This window comes from Eutrigla gurnardus (assembly GCF_963514095.1).
Source record: "Eutrigla gurnardus genome assembly, chromosome: 9".
NCBI classification, from domain to species: Eukaryota; Metazoa; Chordata; class Actinopteri; order Perciformes; family Triglidae; genus Eutrigla; species Eutrigla gurnardus.
This window is the reverse complement of record NC_139923.1, coordinates 15,169,755-15,185,445: the sequence shown is the minus strand read 5'-3', so window position 1 is coordinate 15,185,445 and position 15,691 is coordinate 15,169,755. Positions and strand designations below refer to the sequence as shown.

The following is a 15,691-nucleotide window of genomic DNA, read 5'->3' as shown; positions in this document are numbered from 1 at the left end:
TCTCACCAACAAGTAACGATAGCTTTTAAAAGTTAAATGCAAGCAGAGGTTGTTGATTCATTTATATCCAGTCTGTGACGTGTGTGACGATGCGTTTTCCCAATAGAAAGTTATCATGTGACCTGTGGCGAATCGCCGGCTAGTGTTCCGCCCTGTGTCGTACCAATGAGGCTGTTGTTGTTGCAGGATGCAACCAATCAGAGCCAAGGGGCGTTTCCTGTTCAAGGAGCGCGAACGGTTAAGGACAGACGGCAAAATAGAAAATGGCGAATAATGCAGAGTTTTGGTATGGAAACAACGTTATAGGGAGAGTCCAGGCAGATTGAATACCTAAATAAGAACTCGAGTGCTTCTTTTCTACCTTTGGGGCCAGGTTATTCGATAAATGGCGAGCGCTACACCTATGGCACACGATTAATGCTAATTTGTAATAGCGTTAACTTGGCTTTTGGTTGCTACGCTAGCCAACGTTAGCAAGATAGCTAGAAATATGAAGTGTCCTTAGTTGGCAGCTGTAAATGGCGTCGCTGTGCTCGCAGACATCGAAATAACAGCGGGCCACAACACATTTGAGCACCGGGGACACTGTCGCTGACATCATGGCTTTACACAACTTGGTTTTTGTTATCGATGTGGATTATGGAGATCACGATTCGGGAGATCAGCTGGATGTGAGGAATCATCTCGTCAAACGAGGAATATTACAAACCCTGCTGCATTTCGGCTACAACTATGGATTTGACAAAGTGCGTTGGGGTTATAAATTATTCCAGTCCAAGAATGGACGCAATGCAAACCTGCTATCAAGAGGATCAGACTTCAAGGAGCTTCGACACAAAACTTTTGAGGACTTTGAAATAGAGTTTGAAGCCAAATTTGACCTGAAGGATAAACCGTGCCCATCTCAGCAGAAGCAGCAATCCAATCATTCTGCCTCCGTTCAAAATGCACTCAAAGAAGCTCTCCTGGACTTCCAGTGGGACAGACCAGACATCACCTCTCCCACTAAACTGTCCTTGAGGCCGCGGAAGTCGACCCGTGCTGGAAAGCCCAGTGTTTCACAGGAAGATGACATTTCAACCAACGAAAGGAATGTGGTGTTCATTGTCTCAGAGTTTCCACGATCCAGGTCACAGCTTCTGGACTATCTTTCTTTGGGAAACCATGACCTACCTTTAGATGTGACGGAGCACATAATACCCAGGGTCCTTCACGACATGCTAATTCAGCGACGGGTAGTGCTGCACTGGATTGACAGTAGATCACAAGCCCAGGTGAGTACAGCAGTGTACTGTTGCAGTCAAGAATATTACCATTAGGCACCAAAAATAACTATCACACGTTTTGGCCTGTTAAGATAGACATGGCGGACAATTTTAGTATATGATTTTGCCTTGTCGGTCATCTCAACTCAATTAAGCACCCATGGGATATTTTTGAATGACTTATTGGGCAGCGTTCTCCACCATATGAGGAAATAGATGTATGGATGTTTTAAAACCTGCATGATCGATGCATTAACCTAAACTTAGCTCACACCCTGAACCGTTTAAGTGTATGCATTTTGAAATAGCTGTTAAAACATATTTCATTTTCCACCAATTTGATTTTTTTGTTTTCTTGCAGGTCATGAGGTGTGAGGATCACTTCAGCTTTGACAAGCTGTCTGAGGTCCTAGCTCAGCTTGGCGGCAGAGTGATCCCCATGGTTGCACTGCTGAACCTCTGCTCTAGTCAAAAGCCAGACATCGGCTTCAGGAGAGATAATCTTGTCCTCAAGTCCAGCATTGGATACCTCCTGTCATCGGAAAGGCTCCACCACCTGGCTTTTCCTGCCATAGGGGGTGTTCTGCGTTGGGAGCAAGGTTTGTTACATGGCAGTGAACTTAGCTGATTTTAGTATTAATGTGATCGATGGTTAAAATACAGATACAAAATCACCCTGAGAGATCAAACTATACATACCCATAGTCTTGGGATTTTACTTTATTTGTAAATATGTATCTCCCAAGATGAAATGCAATGTGCAAAGCGAATATAGATATATGTAGATGAAGTGAAAACAGAGACATTACACTTAACCATGTCCTGTGTGAAATTAAACAAATCAAGATCATAAAGACAATAACTGCAGAATTATTACGAGACGTGTTAGTGACAGGCAAGGAAAATCAAGCACATTAAACATGAAGTTGAGAATGATCTGCCATTATTCATGTGTGTTGCGTTATGTCCAGGTGACGCGACACAGAGCTGTGTCATCATGGTTGAGCCAGTGTCTCGCAGACAGAGGCTTCTCTCAGAGTCGGTGGAAGTGTGTCTGAAAGGAGTGCTGCAGGACTGGGATGACACTTCACTGATGCAGACCTCCACAGAGTCATGGGTGCTACAGTGCTCCAGCAGCAGTGACCAGGGAGCTGCTGCCTTCCAGCATCTTTTGATGGAGCTGTATGCTCATGCTCTGCATATGGTGAGACATGCAAACACAAGAGTGCTTTATTTTACAAGATGCACATGCACAAATTATGTTTCAGTTATACAGTAAAGCTGACCTAGGGCTACTGCTTTAGCATACATTTCTGTAAATCACGAGTCTTGTGGTTTCCTTTTGAAACTTGTATTTTATGTTTTTTTGGTCTCATGATGATACCTCCCTAGTTTTGCATTAATTTAACAGAATAAAGGAATGTTTCTATTTCCAGAATCAGTTTTTGCAATGGAGTTTAAGTTTTTCAGATGCCACAATCTACATATCATATGTCAGTCCTTTAGAGTCAAGAAGCAAAGTTGAGTGAGAAATACATCACAGAAAAGGCAGAAAGAGAAATTTCCAGTTGAATATTATCGGAATTGGAAGACTATACCGCACACAATATCAAACATGGATAAGAGACAAGAGAAGTTGATGGACAGGTGGTACACCAACAATGCATTTCAACACTACAAAACAACACTCAAAACAACTCTTAATAAACAGTAAACGTATGATTAAAGGCATTTAATTGTGTAGTTGCTGACTTTTCCATTTAACTTTTAATGTTATGAGAATCCATACGCACAGAGACCTGCGAATGTCAGGCACACTGGTGCAGCCAACAAATATGTTTAGTTGCAATTCACAGATGTTTTGTATGATTTACTCATTAACTTATCCTGCTTTTCCCCATCTTGTGCTTGTTCCCCAGCTTTCTGAAGTGAATGACAGAGGTGTGGTGTGCTTGGCTGTCCTCTCCCCAATGTCGCACTCTACAGCTCTGCTCACCATCCTCCAGTCTGGAGTCACTCAGCATGACCAGTTCCTGACCACTGAAATCATTGCCCCCACCACAGCAGAAACATCAGCTGAACTGCCAGATGTTGTGAGCAGTGTTCTGGGAGTAGTCTATAAAATCATGGAAGAAGATGGTGACCATGTTGATGGTGAGGATAGAGTAGTATACAGTGTTGAAATGTACTTGCAGTGGCAACATATGGGGGACTTCATTTTCTGCAATCTGGTGACAATTTATGCATCAATTTATTGTAGAAATATCTTTATACAAAGCAAAAGTGTAACGTGTCATTGCATGGTGTTAAGTTGAAACACGATGCCAGCGTGTACTACCAGTCAATAGTTTATTCTGCAATGTAAATGTCACACATCGACAACGACATCAACTGCACAAGCATACAAGAATACTAGTGAATTATGTTTTAATTTTCTTTTTTCCTATGTAATGGTAAATGCCCCTTTTTGCATCTTTAAGACATTAAGACGTCAACACTTTTAAATGTTTAAAAGGTAGTAGTCGTTTTATTTCCAATGCATGTTGTATTTCTAGCTCTTTGTTGCTGTTTTTTATTCCTCAGACCAACCAAAGGATCACCGGGTTCCTGAGTGGGCTCAGCAGGAAGTCAGTCATTGCCCACTGACAACCGGCGTGTTGGAGAGTTGGTTCCCTCAGTCAGACCAGTCAGGAGTGAGTTCCCATTTAATGGAATCTATGAGGTAAGATTTAGATTTTTGTCAATAGCATGTTTGCAACAAGAATTCTCTAAAAAATCTAACCACAAAATAATCAAAGAACCTAAAATAAACTCAAGCTTGGCACAAAAGGTGACGGAAGACACTGATATGCTTTTGTTGAACAGGTTGCTGGATGCAGTGCCAGAGCAGAGGGAAGAGGAAGAGTTGTCTGTGTTACAGCAGGAGCTCGTCGGTGGTCTGGCTGAATTGTATCAAACATCCCGTGGGGCAGATGCCAAGAGGGGCAAGAAACGTGAGAAAGCCTCAAATATACATATACAAATCTCAATTTGTATTCACATTCCAAGGTTTCTACAAAGGTTGTGATGTTTACATTAGATAGCCTTTATTGTCATTGTATCAAAAAATGGGAATGCTTCCACTGATCAGTGTAAAATAGACATGCAATACACACACACACAGAGAACTAAAACAATTTTAAAAAAATGAATGTATTTATGACTAATACATATAATATAATTAAATACTTGTATTTGACAGAAAAGAAGATATTAAATAAGGTAGAAGATACTGCACTTGAGTGATATGATATTGCACTTATGAATATGAATATTGCACTGTAATAATGGCTCAGCAGATGGTGTCCTTATGGCCCTCTGCAGAGCTCTCCTGTCTGCTGCTGAGTCGTCTCAAACAGCTTCCCCTCCAGCCTGTTTCCTCTGAGCACTCTCAGAAAGTGAAGTCGCTGCTGAGAATTCTTTACCACCCCTGTTGTATTCACAGACCAGGAGGGGTTCTCTGATTTGTGTATGCCCAGAAATGGTCATCTTTGTGCCTTCTGAAGGCAATGACCACTTTGTGGTTGTTGTTTTTTTGTGTGTATGCAAGCAAAGCAATCCTGCAACTGAGACAAAATAAAATGTTGTTTATTCGGAATCGTCGGTTATCCCTTAAAATATAAGTACATTTTGTTGTTAAAATGATGAGAAAATAAAAGAAATTCCGGTTAGTTTCCGGTAATAGCGACACTAACATATCATTTCCCATCTTTAATCTACAGGTGGCGTCCAGCGCACACCGGTGAAACAGAAGATGAAGACAATGAGCCGCTCCCTGCAGATGCTGAATGTGGCGCGAATGAATGTCAAAGCGCAGAAGGATCAGGCCGAGGCTGAGCAGTTGGGGGCCGAGGGCAGGGGGCCAGACAGGCGGGGGAAGAGACGGTCAAGTGACAGGAACAAATCTGAAGGAGCCAACACCATCAGTTAGTGTCCCTGTTACAACAATCCTGCTCAAATCACCCTGCCATAACAAATACGCATATTTCCTAAATTGTCAAACTCTAAATGTTGCTATAGTAACGAATCAAATAATGTGTCCTATCCCTTTGCCCAGGTTTCACAAGTGAGGCAGAGCTGCTGTCCTATCTGAAATGCTGTTATGAGAAGACTGTGGCAGAGAGAGACTCATCCCCTCTCAGTGGCGTCCATCAACTCCTGTTGGCTGTGAAAACCTTCCTTGTGACAGAATCAGACCTGCTGGTGAGAAACATGGCAGCTTCAAATGTACTTCGAGACCTGCCCTGACCCTTTTTTCCCCCGGGAGAACAATTTTGGTTGTAAAAGCCCAAATTTGGTGGCCTGTGGCACATTCTAATGCCATCTTATACACCAATCCTAATTATCTCACATTTTAATGAGTTTGCCCACCGGATTGTCAACATGTAGTGAATTTTTTCAAATGTCTTCATTTATTTGCAGGTAAAGACCTCCCTGTTTGTACAGCAGCACCTTCTGAAGACCAGCAAATCAATCAGGCAGCTCTATGGCACGGCTGCTGATGTGGATACTAAAGTCAGAGAGTGAGTGCTTTATACCTTTTGTGTGTAATCTTGTTCTTAGAGTCAGTAAAACTTGAACACTGGTATATGGTTAAACGTGCTTTCACCAATATGTGAAATGTGCACTTATCTGTTTTTGGCTAGTCTTTACGTATAAACGTGTGCTCATCTTCCTTCCATAAATCTAGGTACATTTTAGAACAAATCAATTATGTTTATGTGTAAGTAACAGGTTGTTTCCTCTAGGTGCAAGCTGCAGGCGTTGCTGAGGCTGGAGTTGTGCAGACTTTTCTCCGCGGAGCAGTCTGACTCACTGGATGTTGATCAGATGGCAGAGGAAGTAAGACGCTTGCCCTGGTTTCACTGGTGCAGTGCAATATTCCTTGTTTTGCAGTGGCAAAGGGCAGAAAGTAACTGTGGCTACAGATTATATAGTTTAGCGCTGTCATTCTTCTGCAAGTCTTACTAATAAAAACAGCTTAGCATTGACAGCTACATTGTCATAGAGTCAGCGTACAAGTCTTTCCCATGCATGTGTTAATTATGTTAATAAAAGTAAATTCTTACCTTTCCTGTTCCTCAGGTGGCTGAAATGCTCAGGATAATCTCTCTTACAAAAGACCCAGTTTGCTTGGCAAGGTTCCTTGGAGACGAAGTCCTCACAGGGTAAGTGTGTGAGGGGCTGCAGGGATCGGACTATTTTTAGTTTGTTCTCCCAGATGAATAATAGTATTGAATAGAATATGAAAGTATTCTTGGTGATTTTTTTGCTCAAAAAAATAATCAAAGCTAATTTGTTTGAAAACAAAGAAAAATACAACATTGAAGCAGTAGTTATTGATGCATCCATAATGAATTGTAATGGTAAACAGTGATTTTGATTAAGCCAAATATTTCTCATCTGTAGTTGTTAGAATCTAAAAATAGTATTTCTGTCATGGCAGATTCCTGACCACTATCCCCAGGGTGCTTGCAGACATATACCATAGTCTGGGCACCCAACTTCCTGAGGCTCTGGTTGCTGTTCTGCCAGCTGACTTCTTCAGCGACGAGTCAGTTGCCAAGGACAGCATTTCTCCTTCAGCCTCCTCACCTCCCCTTTCCACACACAGCATGGTTTCAGTTGGCAAAGATTGCCTGCAGGACCTGCGAACTCGCTCCACCAGCAACAGGAGGTGAGGGGAGACTGTATGCTTGCTGGAATGATGCTTGTGTGTTTATGGAAAATCAGGAATACTACAACAAAGAAGAAGTGCTGGGGGATAAATTATCGCAATATTTCTAGGTTCTATCCTGATACCTGATATATCACTTTTTTTTTATTTCCTCTAAAGCAGTTTATAAATGCACAATTCATCCCTTGCATGAAATGCATAGAATCACACCAGTATGATGAGTCCTTGCTTGAGAACTAATATTAGAAACACTACAGCCTAGTGGTAAGGAGTGAGAATCCAATGCAAAAATCCATTCAATTGATACAGCTCCATTTTAATGGATGTAGCCCATTACTCCATTTTTCCGGACCAGGTTTTACAGGACAGCCTCCGACACCCCTATGTGGGCGTGACCGATCAACTTGTCAAGCTCCACCCCCACAGCGCGCGTTTGCACCGTTGGGGTATATTTGCGCATATTTTCCTGCTTTTTTTGTCCTTTACCAATCACATCCACGATACCACAAATATATTCAAAATACCGCCCACCCCTACAAAGAAGAGACATTTGAGTGAAGATAATGATGTTGCTCTTTGAACATCAGTAGAATTTAATTATAGTCATGGATTTTTTATAACAATTTTAGTGAGGAATATATTTTGTAAGATATGTTTCCAGAATTGTTTTTTTTTGTCTTTCTTCGAGGAGTGGGATGCTGACTCGTCATCGCAGTATGACTGAATCATCACAGAGTCTTCGCCAAATTGAGATCCCCAAAAAGACTACAAGAGCTGTAAGATGACCATAGATCATTACTCACTGCTGATATCGGCGTTGGATTATAGTGAAACTTTGATCAACTAGTATTTTCATGAAATTTGTAATTGTGGGTTTTAACTATCTTAGTCATCCAAACTTCTAAATATGTAAATCGTTGTCTTATTTGTCTAAAACTTTATCATGTTGTCATTAGTCCAAATCAAAGGTCGTTGTTGCTTTGGAGAAACCTGTTGCAGGGCCACAACCTCGATCCCAGAAACAAGAAACCCAAGGTATGTTCTGTACATCTAGTCCATCCAGCTCCACTTGCCTACTCAACCCTCAATCTTATCTTTTGAATACAATATTGATCCTCCTGTATGTTTTAACTGTGAACTTCTTGAATTAATTTGCTTCCTATTGTGTCTAAAATTCAAACCATGTCTGCAGAATTATCCACTCCTCTGCTATACATTTCCTTTCTCAGTATGTTGTAAAAGCAATATACCACTCCTCACAGACCTTTTGAAGAGGGTAAAGCAGTAAAGAGTCCTAAATACAGCTCATGCTCTCATTGTCCACAGAGGTGACGAAGGTGAGAAGAAACCTATTCAACCAAGAGATTGTTTCCCCCTCAAAGAAAGCCAAGCTCCCAAGGAGCCAATCCGTGTCTGTTGTGGAAGGATTGAAACGCAAGCGATCTCTCGAATCTGAAGGTAAACAGATTCATAATTGCAAATAAACTGGAAGAAAAGCCGGAAGGGGAGGAATTAAAACTGTGATTGTATCTGCAGGCAACTTTGTTCTTTAGAGATTCACCAATCTGACTTTTTCAGTCCCGATACGATACACAGACTTTGGGATATCGACTATATATATATATATATATATATATATATATATATCGAGTATTGATCTGATCTAAACATTGATATCAGATACAATTATTTAAAATAAATAAAATGTCAGTACATTTATATTTGTAACATTTTGTCTTAGTTCAGAAAGTAGATTGGCCACTGTCACAGTTATCTGATCTGGCTATTTGAGTCAGTATCTTACACCAGTATTGGTGAGTCCCAGCACACATCCATTTAATCCTTTATCATATTCTCACTTTTCAGAGGGGCACAAACTTCTAACAAGGAAAGTGTGTGAAACACCCCATCACAAGCAAGTGTCCAGTCGCCTCCTTTACAGGCAGAGAATGGGACGGTATGTATTTATTTTGCTGTTTATTGTGGCTGTTTTAATTGCACTGTAATTGTACGTAGACAAATATGATCTGAAGTTTCTTATTATTGTAACATGAAATTGTTCACTGTTTTCAGGACATCTGTCGTAACTGAGGAATGCATTGTGGAAGAGTCACCAGTAAAACCTGCTGACGGTATTTTACTTGTTTTTCTGCACAAAATATATTAACATGAATGTAGGAATTATTGTCTGTTTTTCTTGTGTTTAAGTACACAACAAAAGCACGCGTTGCCTTTTTGAAATTAAGAAAATAAAATAGAATTTAAAAAAAATCTGAGTTTTAAACACAGCAAGAGTCAGAAACTAATTCAAATTTATCTTGAAATAAAATGTCTCACATTATTTATTAACTTAATCCTGGCATATTTCACTTAAAAATAAAAAAACTCCCAGTAAATCATTTTTGTATGCTTTTCAATCCTATTTAGGTTGACAATTGACATTGGTAGATTGTAGTTAGAATGAATTTTCTTAACTATTTTGTGTCCAGAAGCACGACCTCTAACTTAGTCTTTCTGTTTTTTTTTTTTTTTATCAGAGCTGAGAAGGAGCCCAAGGTTAAAGAAGTTTGCTCGAAGACACTCCAATGTCTTCTACTCAAGTTCTCAACCTCGCTCCCGCAACCTGGAAAGGGCTCTCTCTGCATCACAGCTTACTCTCAGCGATGGCACAATCGGTGGGACTAATGTAAAAACAGTTCGATCTCCCAGGCATCTTCTTTTTGGAGCTGCTGAATCCCCCAGTTACTCTTCTGACCAGTCTTATGGAACCAGGGCCACCAGGTCACGGCTGTCCACAGACTCTAGTGTCTTTGAGGTAAGTTATCTTTTTAATAATATGGTTCAACAACTCACATCATGTACATAAGTAGTAGTATTACATCTCAAAGTTTCAAAATGAGTATTTTTAGGGTTTTGCTCGCTGCAAGCATTATTCAATTTAAAGCAACGTGTGATTGTTCTGGTTAAAGAACTACAAGGTGACATAGTTTTGAGTTACTCTTTGTGAATGATTGAGCCAGAACAGAAGGTGACGTTTGGAAGACGTATTACGTGGGCGACCGACCCATCACCGTAGGATTTAACAAGCTAAGAACGTTGATCCAAAGAAGATAAAAAGCCGGTAGTTGCTCGCACAAGGTCGCTATTGTATGCAGCAACATGTATATGATGCACAGTAACTTTGCTTGCGGTTAAAGACTAAACGAGCAAACGTTCACCTTCCATTGTTGTTTTGGTGCGCTTGAGCTAATTGTATTTCAGTAGCTGTAAACTAAAGTTCTTTATAAACGTTATCGCAGCATGTCGAGGGCTCTCCTTTCCCTAATCGGAATCTATGTGAAAAACGCCTACAGGTAGCGACTAGCTTATAAACAAAGAGAATAATTTAGCAGCAACAGATATTTGGACTCAATAGTTGGTGGAGACCAAAACAGAGCTCAAAAAGAGTGACTATTGGCCTGAATCACGACTCCACATAACTGCTGTATGTGTAAATAAGAAAGTGTGTTAATACCTTTGAAAATTTTCACTTTTTAAGTTGATATGGCAATGTTGTTTTCGCTACTCTTTTCTGCCTCTAAGTGGCTAAAATAATAAGTCAGTTAATCAGTTATTGGTATGACTTTTTTGTTTCTGTTTGTTTCAGAGTCCAAATAAAACTCCAACAAAGTCTCCCAGAAAACATGGGAGAGCCATGCATGGGATCATGACACCAAAGACCCCTCGTACCCCAGGGTCCCCTAAAACCCCACCTCCATCCAGGACGCGTGTTTTCTCTGTTGCAGACAGCCCTGTAGCAGGCAGCTCTGGTAGGGTTCTGAGAGGCAGTCCTTTCAGATCTCCAGTCGGAAAGACTCTTGTGGTAGAGACACCTACTAAGGAAAGCCCTGTGAGGAGTCCACTGAAGGGTATCCTCAGGACTCCGGTCAAGGGATTGGTTGAATGCCACTACTCTTCTGGAATGCATTTTCTTAGTAGTCCAATTTCTCAAACTCCAAAGAAGAATGTCACATGGTCTCCATCCCCTCGAAAATGTAGAGTGGTAGAGAGCAGTGTTACTTTCAAGGTGCCAGAGTCGCCTCATACTGCATCCCATACTTTACAGAGACTGGAGAAAACACCCAGCCAGTTCAGCAGTCCTGTCAAAAGCACAAATACTAAAGACATTTTCAATACCCCCGAAAAGACTTGTCGGGTAAGCCTAGTAAGGGTTTCTGAAAATCCAAATACTATTTTGACAGAGCAGAACAATCAGAGGTCATCTGATAAACTACACGACCGTATGAAAACACCTGAAAAGGGTGATACTTTTAGTCTACTGGCAATGCCTCTTCCACAATCCACACCATCTCCAGACCGCCACGTCTCTCCTAAAGCCAACACTAGAACTCAATTAAAGACCCCTAGTCCTACCCACAACATGATGACACGTTCTGGACGAACTCCAGGCAAAAGTTCAAACATTGCATCCCCATGTAGTCCAGGATTAACAGCAGTAGGGGCTACTTATATTTCAGAAGAATCAGACACTTTAATAAAGTATCCAGCAAAGTCCCCGACAAGAACAAGGTCTAATCAAGGTGCTGGAACCACCAGACCCAACTTAAGATCCCTGTCTGATGAGAATGTAAACTTCAAACTAAACACAGAATCTGCAGAGAGCTGTGGCCTTGTGGAAAAGAACACACAGTCGGATACAAAAGATGAGGTACAATCTGAACCTTCCCACTTGTCTGAAACTGACTCTATTTCGCAGACAGATACACAGCAAATTGACTCTTCACATTTTAACACTGCATCCACAGACGATGATAGTATGGACATTGTAGATGCTGCAGTTGTGAAGACCCAGTTTAGTGGAGGTATCAAGATGAACATTAGCTTTTCACGGAAGCCCTCAAAGTCCAGTGAAGACTTTTTGTTGAACACTGCATCTCCTAAATCCCGTGCGCCACCCCAAGGCACACCTGGCCGGATCTATGGATTCCGGCAGACCCCTGACCGCCAACAGAGGGAGGCTGCTGCTCGTTTGGGATCTTTAAATGAATCCCCTCGATTTTCAACACCTAGAGGGCCAGCAAGACCTAGTCGGCAAAAGGGCATGGCTCCTCCTAATCCTCTGATTTACCAAGTAGAATTGGAAATGCCAACATCAGGGATTCCCAAGCTCAAGATCAAACGCACAGATTCCATAAATGTGGGCGATGTGGCTTCAGATGGAGGTCCTCAAACAGGAGCCTGGAGCCCTTTAGTTGGTGTCAAACCGTCTCAGCTGGAAAGCCCCTTGTCTTTGTTTTCTAAGCACAGAGATCCAGGATGTGTCTCACCATCTGTCTGTGCTCATGTCACTCCAGCCAAGGGTGGAAGTATCCAAACTTATATCTGTCAGTCATACACCCCTACACGCCATCCTGCAGGAACACAGTCTCCAGTGGCAACTTCAGACATAGTTCCCCTGACTCCTTCACCTCAAAGTGTAGGGAAGGTGACCCCAGATAACCTCAACAGCTGGCCTCGCAGAAAGAGAGCTCAGATTGGAGGGGTTGGAGGCAAGGATCGTGGCCTGAAGGCTGAGCCTTTGCTGGAGGAGTTGCTGGAGGAAGCTGAGCTTGGAGTTAGCAGATTGCAGGATGTTGATGACACGGATGAGCCCTCAAACAATAAACATTCAGTATTAGCTTTGACCTCCAAACAGTCACCCGCAGTTGGAGCAGATACATCCCCCCTTTCTCCATTGGAAGACTTGTACTGGATGGAGAAGCTGGCTCAGCAGACTGACTGTGCAGATTCTCAAAGAGCTGAAGAAGACATCGTCTTGGCCGCTGGTAACGGAAATGTCAAGTCAAGTAAGCTTTCGTTCACCCATTTCAGCCGAGATACTTTAAATACCTTCTTTTTTCTGACTAGGGTTGCAGCGATATCCGGTTTCACGATAAACCATGTTATGAAATTGAATGGTTATCATACCATAATCATTAGAAAGAAGAAAGTAGAATCCCTAGTTTGGGAATGAACCAGGAGGATGGAAGTCTAATTTGTTAGAAATATGGACACAAAGCGGCTGCTAAAGGGAGGAACACATCAACAATAAAATCCGCTATCAAAATAATGTCCCACATCCCACCCCGGCTTTATATGCATCTCTGTCCACTCATTTAACTCCAACTTAAAGACACGCACTGACTCTCTAGTTTTAAATTGAGGCTCAAACACACCTCTTCTCCCTGGCCTTTCTTGCCCTTTTATGACATAGATATTGTTATATATCTTCTCATATGGCCTTTCATTTAAAGTAGCTACAATATGTGTATGTGTACTTTTATCTGCTTTTGCACTTTGTACTGCACTTTGGTCAGGGTAAACTGTATTTAAATGTGCTTTATAAATACATTTTACTTACACACCACCCGTTCCAGCACTTTTGAATTCATTTTCAAAAGGGACACTTTTTTTTACACACACTTCCAAAAAAAAGCCCTTCTCTTTTCATTAATTTAAGGGTCATTGCAACTGATACTGAATAATAGTAATAATAATGATTGTGAAATACTGTGAAAACCGTGATATTTTCAGAGATGGTTATCATATCGTGAAATCTCATATTGTTGCAACTCTAATTCTGACCAAATATTTAAGTGTGCCATGATATGAGAGGAAAGCTAGAGAATGTTTTGCTTGAAATTAAATTAAATGTTCTAATAAATGTTTTTAGGTTATTCACATTGTGAATATTCAGTTATGAAATATTGGACTATTCAGTTAATGCCACCATTTGAAAATGGATCTGGTGTCATTGGCATCTTAAAAAAAAAAAAAAAAAAAAGGGTTTGTGATATTCAATTTGAAGTACAAAGTTGAACCCTTTTCTGAAATGATTCCATGAAGTTACAATATAAAACTTTAATTTGTGTTTTCTACATTTTGACAGTAGCAACCCCTCCCAGCTCAAAGGTGAGGAAGTCGGTGACAGCGAGTGGGATTTTGGCCCTGACTCACTCTCCATTGTTGTTCAAGGGCAAAATGGGCTCTGCTAGTAAGAGAACGGCAAATTTTGAAGGTAAGATATACAATGCTTGTGTTGTACAGTTATTTTTTCCATCAGTTGAGAAACAAATAATCCATTTGATTATGTGTCAACTTTGGTTTTGTATTCAATGTGAATGTAAAATCAAATATTTATTTGGCCATAGCATTTATATTACCAGAGCTGGAAACTGACTGGTGGATACTAAAACTTGATTTGCAGATCGTGATTAAAAAAAAAAAACTCACAATAAGTTGATGGTGGTTAATAAATATGGTCACAGGTGATTTAAAAAGCTGTCTAGTTTGTCACGGCTCTGTGACTACCTTAATTGCCCTCTCAGATGTGGAACGGCTCTGACACCCCATTCTGTACCTTTTACACTAACGAAATTGCGGAAAAAAGGAGAGCTAACAAAAAGGCAATGTAAAACATTTATTCATGCAACATTGGCACAAATACACAGTATTTTTCAATTCTCAGAGACTTCATGAATAACAAAGCCAAGTTTTACTTACAAAAAAAATGTAAATGCGACCAGTTCCATGAATACAATTGGTAGTCTTGCTGCCCTTTTTATTTCTCAGAAATTTGCCAATTAAAAAAAAATATGACCCAAATATAATTACTTGCACTTGGCTATATTCTTTGTCATATCCACTAAATATCAAAATATAAAATATTTTTTCTGTCAGAAGATAGCCAGTAGTCACCCATCTTTTAAGTGGTTCTGTTTCCACTCTGATCACAAGCACTCAGATTCTCAAATATAACTGAAGATCTTTGGGTTTTTGGACAGTTGTTTGAATAAAACAAGCCATTTTAATACATTACTATTGGCGTTAGATAATTATAGCTTGCATTTTCTGACTTTTTTTTTTCACAAAACAATTAATAGGGGAAAAAAGTATCATTATTTGTGTCCAGGGCTATAACTATCTATTATAACTATCACCTAACAGTCGTCATTATTTCCTAAACTTTATAGATGAGTCTGCTTCAGGGAGGAAGATAGAATTTGATGGAGTGGACCACTCTCCCTTCAGCCAGCCGATCAGACGCTCAAACACGGGGAAGAACTACAGCAGGAAGAGGTTGCTTCACTGAATGACAAAACCGTCAAGCAAAAAAAATATCCATTTTGTTTTACTGTGAAGCTGTGAGCCTTTCTCAGCCATAATCTGTCAGGAGGGCGTTTGATAGCAGATCTAAAAGGTCTTTCGAGCACCACTTGAAAGGCTTTGCCGATGAATGAATGCCCCATTCAGTCTCACCAACACTTTCGACCCTGACAGTTTCTGTCCTAAACAGTGATTTTTGTTTTGATTAAGAAGTTTTAAGATTCTACGTAAGTATAGCAGAAGGTTGAAAAACTATGTAGTTATTCCAAAATGTTTAAAACTGTTCATATTTACAATATTATTATATTATTATTGTTTTCTGCATGGGTCTTTGAAGCTCAAACCTTGGGAAATGATTATATCATTGTTTTTTAAAATTGTAACAAGCAATTTTACAATCAAGTCTAACACCTTCATTTGTTGATATAAATACTATTCATGTTTATTTATGTTTGTTTTTGTCAGAACGCTACTTTTAAGTGAAAGGGAACGACCTAATGTTTGATTCATATTGTAAATATCTTATGCTATCAAAGTCTTATGTAAATAAATGAGTTTTCTTAAT

General features: G+C 40.3%; 1 protein-coding gene across 2 annotated transcripts; it reads left to right on the top strand.

Annotated features, from left to right (window-relative positions):
• The first annotated feature begins 293 nt into the window (after positions 1-293).
• Positions 294-15,673, top strand: ticrr (TopBP1-interacting, checkpoint, and replication regulator). 2 transcript variants are annotated; one of them, XM_084017234.1, is made up of 21 exons: positions 294-1,274; positions 1,627-1,864; positions 2,237-2,469; positions 3,185-3,419; positions 3,849-3,987; positions 4,131-4,258; positions 5,027-5,230; positions 5,362-5,507; positions 5,727-5,827; positions 6,053-6,146; positions 6,390-6,472; positions 6,751-6,981; positions 7,670-7,757; positions 7,938-8,016; positions 8,308-8,439; positions 8,848-8,938; positions 9,055-9,113; positions 9,519-9,796; positions 10,628-12,827; positions 13,913-14,038; positions 14,994-15,673. In XM_084017234.1, the coding sequence occupies exons 1-21, from the start codon at positions 600-602 to the stop codon at positions 15,110-15,112; spliced, it is 5,679 nt and encodes a 1,892-aa protein (XP_083873360.1). In that variant the 5' UTR covers positions 294-599; the 3' UTR covers positions 15,113-15,673. The 2 variants fall into 2 exon arrangements, with proteins under 2 accessions (XP_083873360.1, XP_083873359.1); XM_084017233.1 differs by having other exon boundaries at positions 13,910-14,038.
• The last annotated feature ends 18 nt before the right edge of the window (positions 15,674-15,691 follow it).